General features: G+C 50.7%; 1 protein-coding gene across 1 annotated transcript; it reads left to right on the plus strand.

Annotated features, from left to right (window-relative positions):
• Positions 1–1,872: 1,872 nt before the first annotated feature.
• SPC24 (SPC24 component of NDC80 kinetochore complex) lies at positions 1,873–6,741 on the plus strand. The gene is made up of 4 exons (XM_023733063.1): positions 1,873–2,037; positions 6,004–6,148; positions 6,316–6,420; positions 6,519–6,741. Exons 1-4 carry the CDS (start codon positions 1,878–1,880, stop codon positions 6,739–6,741), a joined length of 633 nt encoding a protein of 210 aa, XP_023588831.1. The 5' UTR covers positions 1,873–1,877.
• The last annotated feature ends 1,377 nt before the right edge of the window (positions 6,742–8,118 follow it).

Raw genomic sequence — 8,118 nt, forward strand, 5'->3', positions numbered from 1 at the left:
TCAGCAAAAAAGAGGAAGACCCTCAACGAGATGGATTAACACAGTGCTCCAACAATGGGCTCAAGCATAACAATGATTGTGAGGATGGCGCAGGATCGGGCAGTGTTTCGTTCTGTTGTACATAGGGTGGCTATGAGTTGGAACCGAATCGACGGCACCTAACAACAACAGAGAAAGATACAAATTTCACATTGTGACCCAGTGATCCAGGTTTTATGACTGTATAACAAGAGAGGAGAGTCTGCCTCTTGATGGGGAGTGGCAGCATTGGAAATATTTCTGCAGCCATTTTTAGAAAATACAATCTGCCATGCTCAGAACACAACTGCAGAGTTTGGAGCTTCCTAAAACAATACTTATCTTTCCATGTGCCATGCTATTTTTTCTGTTCTCTTTTGTAGAAAATACTGGTCATGATCCACTGATTTTTTGACATAAGTTTAAGGAACACGGCATAAGAATATGCAATTTGTCTTTTCTCCACTGTAACCCCACACATAGCATGGTGTGTGGTCCGTGGTCGGCACTTCATTCACTAATGCTCTACCTGTTTTGTTTAGTACTTAGCCTGATGGCGCAGTGGTTAAAGCGCTCAGCTGCGAACCAAAACATTAGTGCGGATCAAACCCACCAGGTGCTCCACAGGAGAAAGATGTGGCAGTTTGCTTCCGTAAAGGTTACAGCCTTGCAAACCCTATGGGGCAGTTCTACTCTGTCCTATTGGGTTGCTATGAGTCGGAATCAACTCAACAGCAGTGGGTATACAGTACTTCCACCGCCTGTCGGTCAGTTGGTCATACTGTGGTGGTTTGAGTGTTGTTATAAGGCTGGAAGTTATGCCACCAGTATTTCAAATACCAGCAGGGTCACCCACGGTTGACAGGTTTCAGTGGAGCTTCCAGACTGACAGACTAGGAAGGAAAGCCTGGTGATCTACTTCCGAAAATTAGCCAATGAAAACTTATGAATCACAACAGAAGAATATTGTCCCATATAGTGCTGGAAGATAAGCCCCCTAGGTTGGAAGGCACTCATAATACACGGTGGCGACAACAGTGGATTCAAACATGCCAGCAATGATGAAGATGGCGTGGGACTGGGCCTTCTGCTGTACATTAGGTTGCCATGGGTTGGTGCCTACTCCAATGGCAACCAACAACAAATACAGTACTAACTGAAGACCAGTACCATCTTCATTTAATCCTCACGCCAACCCTGAGGAAAATGAGGCACAGAGGGGTCAAGTAATTTGCTCACGGTAAACAGCTAGATCAACCGAAAGGTCGGCGGTTGGAAACCATCAGCAGTTCCTCAGCGGAAAGATGTGGCCGTCTGCTTCCGTAGAGATTTACAGCCTTGGAAACCCTATGGGGTCGCTGTGAGTCGGACTTGACTCGATGGCAGTGGGGAACACAGCTAATAAGTGACAGAGCTGGGATTCGAACTCAGTAAATATGGTTGCAGAGCCCATTTTGCTATGCGGCCTTGTAGAGAGAATTTATTTATTATGTTTACTGTGTGTATTCCAACCACACACTGTAGAATATCAGTTCCACCAGAAGCTATTCATTGTTTTATCCCTAGAATCGCGCCCGGCATTCAGCAGGCGCTCAATGTATACAGAAATAAACGGCTACAGACTCTCACAGCCTTCCTCCAGCAAGCACAGCCACAACAGGCAGAACTCCGGAAAGCGCCCTCTCCCTGCACCGCCTACGACAGACCGAAGAGCTGCGCAGGCGCAAGAGGCCGGACCGGAGGCGGCCTCGCCCCGCGGTGATGACTGACGGGGAGTAAGCCAATGAACAAGGATTTCTCCCAGAGGGGGCGGGCCCCACAGGCAGTTAAGTTTGCGCGGGTTTAGCCTTGGCGTAGTCATGGCGGCTTTCCGCGATATGGAAGAGTTGAGCCAGGGGCTGCTGAGCTTGCTGGGCGCCAACCGCGCCGATGCGCAGCAACGGCGGCTGCTGGGGCACCACGAGCAGGTGGTGGACCGGCTGCTGGAGGCGCAGGACAGCGCGGAGCGGCTACTGCGAGGTGAGGGCCTCCCTCGGGGCTCCCCACCGCCACCCCCAACCCGGTGGGGGCGGCCAGCTCAGCCTCAGTTTCCCTACCCGTGAAATGGGCTTCTTGACAGCAGCCACCGCCAAGGGTAAATCTGGTCGTGAATATAGGCGCTCACAGGGCCTGGCCCATTCTGAGCGCTCCATAAGCAGGAGCTGGGGAACTCGAGTCAAAGCTCCAGGTTTGAATCTCAGCACCCCCACTTCCCAGCTGTGGGCTTTGGGGGGAGTTACCTAACCTCTCTGTGCGTTAGTTTCTTAGTCTGTAAGGTTATAGCAATAGCCCGCACCGCTCTCCTAAGGTTGCACAAGTGTTTTACCGAGCACATGTTGTGTGCCAGGGGCAATGCCAGCCCAGGGGTAGCAAACCCGTTGCCATCAAGTCGATTCCGACGCATAGTGACCCTACGGGACAGAGGAGAACTGCCCCATAGGGTTTTCAAGGCTGTGATCTTTACGGGAGCAGATAGCCAGGTGTTTTCTTCCGCAGAGCTGCTGGTGGGTTTGAACCGCCGACCTTTCCATTAACAGCCAAGTGCTTAACCACAGCGCCACCAGGGCTCCCTCTGGGGTGGCAGCAGGGGACAAAACCCCTGCCCTTGGGAGGGCCGACACGCCAGTGGGGGAGATGAGAACAAACAAGATAAATCGGTTTGTCAGGAGGTGATGGGCTAAGGAGGGGTGGTGATGTTTTGTTTGGGGGAGGGTGTCAGCAAAGGCGTATGAGAAGGCAGAAACCTGAAGGAGGGGAGGGAGTGAGTGAGGGTTGTTGTGTGTGCCGCGGAGTGGAGTCAGCGACCCTATAGGACAAAGTAGAACTGCCTAGGCGAGCCCTCAGCTGCTAACCGAAGGGTTGGTGGTTCTAACCCACTAGCCACTTCAGGAGAGAAAGATGTGGCAGTCTGCTTCCATAAAGATCACAGCCTTGGAAACTCTGTGGGGCAGTTCTTTTCTGTCTATAGGATCACTATGGGTCGGACTCAATGGCAACGGGTGGGATTTAATCTTTACAGGAGCAGATTGCCAGGTCTTTTCTCCCGAGGAGCTGCTGGATGGGTTCGAACTGTTGACTTTTCGGTTAGCAGCCAAGAGCTTAGCTATTGGGCCACCATTGATGTGGGTGAGGTACTGGTGCTTTACATAGAGAGAGCACTGGATAAATATTACCCTTTTCATCTAAGATGCCATAGAATGTACGACTCTAAAAAGTAAGGGGACAAAAGCTCTAGTGATAAATATGTTCACACGCCACCAAAGGCGGATGGGAGGGACACGTCCGGAGCCCCCACCCATCTTTCAACTGTTAACTCACAAGTCCTGTGGTCCCGGTCAGGTGACTTCCTTCGATGAGCCTCAGTTTCCTTATTTGTGAGATGGGGCTGGAGATAGCACCCTGGCTGGATTGATTCGAGGGTCTGTGGAGATGATGCTTGCGGGATACTGTGCATGTCGTGGCCTGGGCAGGTGGGGTCCCTGTTGTCGCTGCTGTTCTCTGTGCCAAAAACAAAAAACCTAAACCTGTTGCCAGTCTAGTTAATTCTGACTCATGGCGACCCTATGTGTGTCGGAGTAGAACTGCGCTCCATAGGGTCTTCAATGGCTGTGACCATTTGGAACTAGATCGCCAGGCCTTTCTTCCGAGGCCCCTCTGGGTGGATTTGAACCGCCAACCTTTCAATTAGTAACCAAATGCTTAACTGTTTGTGCCACCTAGGGACTCCTAACAATATAACCAGGGGTTTTAAATGCGTTAAAAAAATTTTTTTTTTTAAATATAGGCTTTATTTTTTAGAGCAGTTTTAGGTTTACAGAAATCTCGTACAGAAAGTACAGCTAGTTTCCATATGCCCCCCTCCCCTGCACAGTTCCCCCTGTTATTAACATCTTGCATTCATGGGGTACATTTGTTACAATTGATGAACCAATATTGATAGATTAGTATTAACTAAAGTACATAATTTACGTTAGGGCTAAATGACATCAGGAGGTGAGCCCAGGAGAAAGTGGTAGGAGATGAAGTCAGCAGGGGCCAGACCTGACGTCCCAGTCAGGGGCCGCTCTCCTCCTCCCTCCTTCCCCCTCTGTTGATGGTTTGGGGAGATGAACAGTGTGACCCAGCCTGCCTGGGTGGTAGCAGAAGGGATGGATTTGGGACAGGGGAGGCTTAGAGGCAGTGTTTGAGAGGGAGGGAACTGGGACAAGCTGTGTGTCTGTAGGAAAGTCACTTAACCTCTCTGGGCCCTCAGAGGGTTGTGAGAATGAAATGTGTAGTAGTAGCTCCTGGGTTATCAAGTGGCACCCAGCACACACTCAGTTAATGAGATCATTGCCTTGGAAGACTCAAAGAAGACTTGGTCGTCTGTCTGTCGGGAGGATGGGTGAAAAAGGGGTGGGAAGACTGTTTAAGAGAGCCAGACCCTCAGCTATCAAAACAGGAAATCAGCAGGCCCTGTCTAAAATGGACAAATCAAGAAACAGCAGCATAAGCAAATTATTTAGAAATATGGAGATCAGTGCCAGAGAAAACAGCTGTGAGTTGAAAATGGCTGCTTCCAAGAGGCTTGAAATAGGGGAGTATGCATGTAAAAGTTTAAATTTTTATAACCATATGCATGTAATACTTCGATAAAAAATTAAAATTAACTTAAAGTCAGTTTTAAAAAATGTGAATGCAGGCCCTTTGGGAGGCATTTTAAGCTGTCCCTTCTCCGGGAAATCAGGGGTGGAAAGGAGGAGTGTGCTATTACAGTATAGGGAGAGCAATTAGGGTTACATAACAATGTATGTATAAATTTTTGTATGAGAGACTAACTTGAATTGTAAACTTCCACTTAAAGTACAACAATAATTTAAAAATAAATAAATAAATAAACTGTGCCTTCTCTGAGTTGGCAGATTTCTCTGACTTTCCCAGAAGGAAGGCAGTAGCCTTCTTAAGATGTTTTTGAACTTCCTGGGTGTTTTGTTCAGCACATCTTCATTCCGGGTAGATGCTGGAGCCGCATGGTGAATATGAGACACTTATCTGATTTGAAGAAGACCGAGGAATGAATAACTCAGTGTGACGAGGGTGCTTGTTGAGCCCAGTCGTGCCCCAGGAGAGGGTGGAGAGTGTCTGGCTACCCAAGCCGGGCATTACCCAGGTGGTCTTGACGGCTGGATACGGGTGTGCCCAGTGGGCAGGGGCAGAGGTGCGCCCATGGAGGACAGGTAGACAGAGGCCCGGGACTGAAGACCTGGCATGTTTACAGAATGATGAGGCATCTTTGTGGCTAGAGCAGAGAGAAGTACATGGTGGGGTCAAAAGCAAGGAGAAAGGAGGCTGGGAGGGTGGTGAAGATGCTGAAGTGGATCTGGACTAATCTGGAGACATTAGGGAGCTACGGAAGGTCTTTGAGCAGGGGAGTGACTTTGCATTCGGTCTCTATCGTGGCCACTCTGGAGGCAGAGAGGAGAATAGACTGGCATAGGGAGAAACCAAAGCAGGGAGCTAGGCTGGAGGATGAAGGGGGTCCCCTAAAGTCCAGCATGAGGAAGGCGAGGAGGGTCTGGAGTTGGACAGGAAGGAGAGCTGCCTGACTGGATGGCTAACTGGGTGTGGAAAGTGAGTCCCAGGTTTCTTGCTTGGGCGACAGTGTAGACTGTGATGTTATAAATTCAGATTAGGTGTGCAGTAAAGGACCAGATTTTATTCTTTTTGGTGTACTTAAGTTTGTTTTCGGAACATGGAAGTACTTTTGCAAGGTCCAGGTGGAACTCTCTGGTAGGCGTTTTTGGAAATGGGGCAAGCAGATCAGGAGTTGCAGACCGAAAAGTGGGGTATTCATTGGAGATGGGGGAGGTGATGGACCATCCTCCCCAGCTCCACGGCTCACCTGGTGAAGGACGGACCCTGGGGAGCCTGCATGGAAGGGGCAGAACCTTCTCTCCTGTCCAACAGAGATCCTCACCACGGAGAAGGAAGTGGCCCAAAACCTTGTTGACACGAAGGAGAAGGCGCACCAGGGGGTTGCTGAGTTGCAGCAGCTTGAAGCTGAGCTGCAGAAGGCCAGTGAGGAAGACACTCACCTGAAGGCCAACCTCTTATATCCTTTTCTGCATGCGTGGAGCGGGTCGGCCTCAGCCACGTCAGAGGTGTGAGTTCATTCATGTTAGAAAATGTGCTTGGAGCCAGAGGCCCTGGGCACAGGGCAGCTGGAGATAGCAGGTAGGCAACTCTCCAGAGAGAGTGATCCTTAACCACCTGCCCTACTCAGCTCACCAGCGAGCTGGAGGGGCTCAAGGAGATGGAGGTGGATCTCCAAAGACAAGAGAGGGAAGTTGACGAAGACACGACGGTCACCATCCCCTCAGCTGTGTAGGTCCCATCCGTGTGTGTGTTGTATCTGTGTCCTGTCTTCAGCTCTTTGTTGGAGTCGCTTCTGGGGTACCTTTCTTTTTTGTCTTGTGGTACAGGTATGTGGCTCAGCTATATCACCGGATTAGTAAAATCGAGTGGGATTACGAATGTGAACCAGGGATGATCAAAGGCAGTATCCTTTCCATGCTGGGTTGTGGGGAGGGCTGTGCAGGCCACGGCGGTTTTCCTTACATTTGCCCCCTCAGTCCATCACGGCCCCAGCGTTGCACAGCCCATCCACCTGGACAGCACCCAACTGTCCAAGAAATTCATCAGTGACCATCTCTGGAGCTTGGTGGACACCGAGTGGTAGCCATTGTCCTGGACATAGTAGGGGTCAGCTGGGGTGGGTGGTAGGGCCTCAGTGGTGGGATTAGTGTGAAATTATATGTTTATACAAACATGGGTCTTACTGAATTTCCTCCCCCCTCCCCCTGGTTCTGCCTTAGTTCCTAGACTGGCCTTGGCCAGGTGACCATGGGGAACTCACTTACCCAGATTCATTCAAGAACGTCTCTGAGAGCCACTGTGTGGCCAGCACTGGGCTAGGCACCAGAGACCCAGGAGGCTAGCGCCTGGGACCCACCCTGCTGGTGGAGGCTTCAAGCACATGGGCACAGACGCTGAGGCCCCTGGCCTGGGAGAATACACACTTCCCAGAGAAGGGGCCAACTTTTGTGCTGGGATGAGGAGTTGGTGATGCCGAGAACCAGAGTCCAGGAGGGGCAGCTACCTTCTGGGGTGTCTTTTCTGGGGAATCTCATGGCGCTGGGAGGGGCGTGACCATGAGTGGCTGGGAGGAAAGCAAGTTTTAGGGCAGTTTGTTGAGTGTTACTAATCCAAAGGACAACAGCCCACCCACTGAAACTGCCATGCGCGGGGTGGGGGGAGCACACAGCCAGTCCTGCCAACAGCCACATCTGGTTTTCTCTGGGACCCGCTGCTCCCCCACCTCAGTGTATGTGTCTTGTGTCGGGGCCCATCCTGGCTCCAGGGTGCCTGTGTGTCAGAGACCACCGGCTGCCTCCTAATGTTCATTCTCCCCTCCCTTCTTAGTAACCAAACCCTTGCCGTCGAGTTGGTTCCAACTCTTAGTGACCCTATAGGACAAAGTAGAACTGCCCCATAGGGTTTCCAGGGAGCAGCTGGTAGATTCGAACTGCTGACCTCTTGGTTAGCAGCCGAGCTCGTAACTGCTACGCCACGAGGGCTCCCCTCCTTACTAAGGAAACCCTTTTAACTGTCCAGTTAAAACACAACATTTCCCAGCCTTTCTTGAAGCTAAGTTCAGGCCGATGAAATGTAAGTAGAAGTGTTGTATAAAACTTTTAGAAGGATGCTTAAAAGGCAAGGGAGTATACCCTGTCTGGAATTTGGATGTGATGGCTGGCTGTGTAAGGAGGGGTACAGTCCTCTAGGGATGCCAGAAGCCAGGAAGAAACCCTAACAGATTGAGCATGCAACCTAGGCCAGGGCTGGCCAACCAGTGTGTTTACCCTTCCCGCACCCACAGTGGGTGGGGAACTACTGAGAAAAGAAGTTGTTCTTCCTTCCGCCTGCTTGCCTGAAGGTAGAGATGGGGGTAGTATCCCACTGACACCATTTGTCCCCTTGATACAGCTTTGCCTGAAGCCAATAGACTTGTTAGTTATATGA

The sequence above is a fragment of the Trichechus manatus genome, unplaced genomic scaffold (genome assembly GCF_000243295.1).
Source record: "Trichechus manatus latirostris isolate Lorelei unplaced genomic scaffold, TriManLat1.0 scaffold00057, whole genome shotgun sequence".
Classification (NCBI taxonomy): Eukaryota; Metazoa; Chordata; class Mammalia; order Sirenia; family Trichechidae; genus Trichechus; species Trichechus manatus.

Bases quoted from the DNA above. Each gene is read 5' to 3' on its own strand.
- SPC24 (XM_023733063.1), top strand. From the start codon at position 1,878: ATGGCGGCTTTCCGCGATATGGAAGAGTTGAGCCAGGGGCTGCTGAGC. The intron at 6,149-6,315 runs ATATCCTTTTCT...CACCTGCCCTAC, and splicing joins CACCTGAAGGCCAACCTCTT to TCAGCTCACCAGCGAGCTGG. The intron at 6,421-6,518 runs GTAGGTCCCATC...CTTGTGGTACAG, and splicing joins GTCACCATCCCCTCAGCTGT to GTATGTGGCTCAGCTATATC.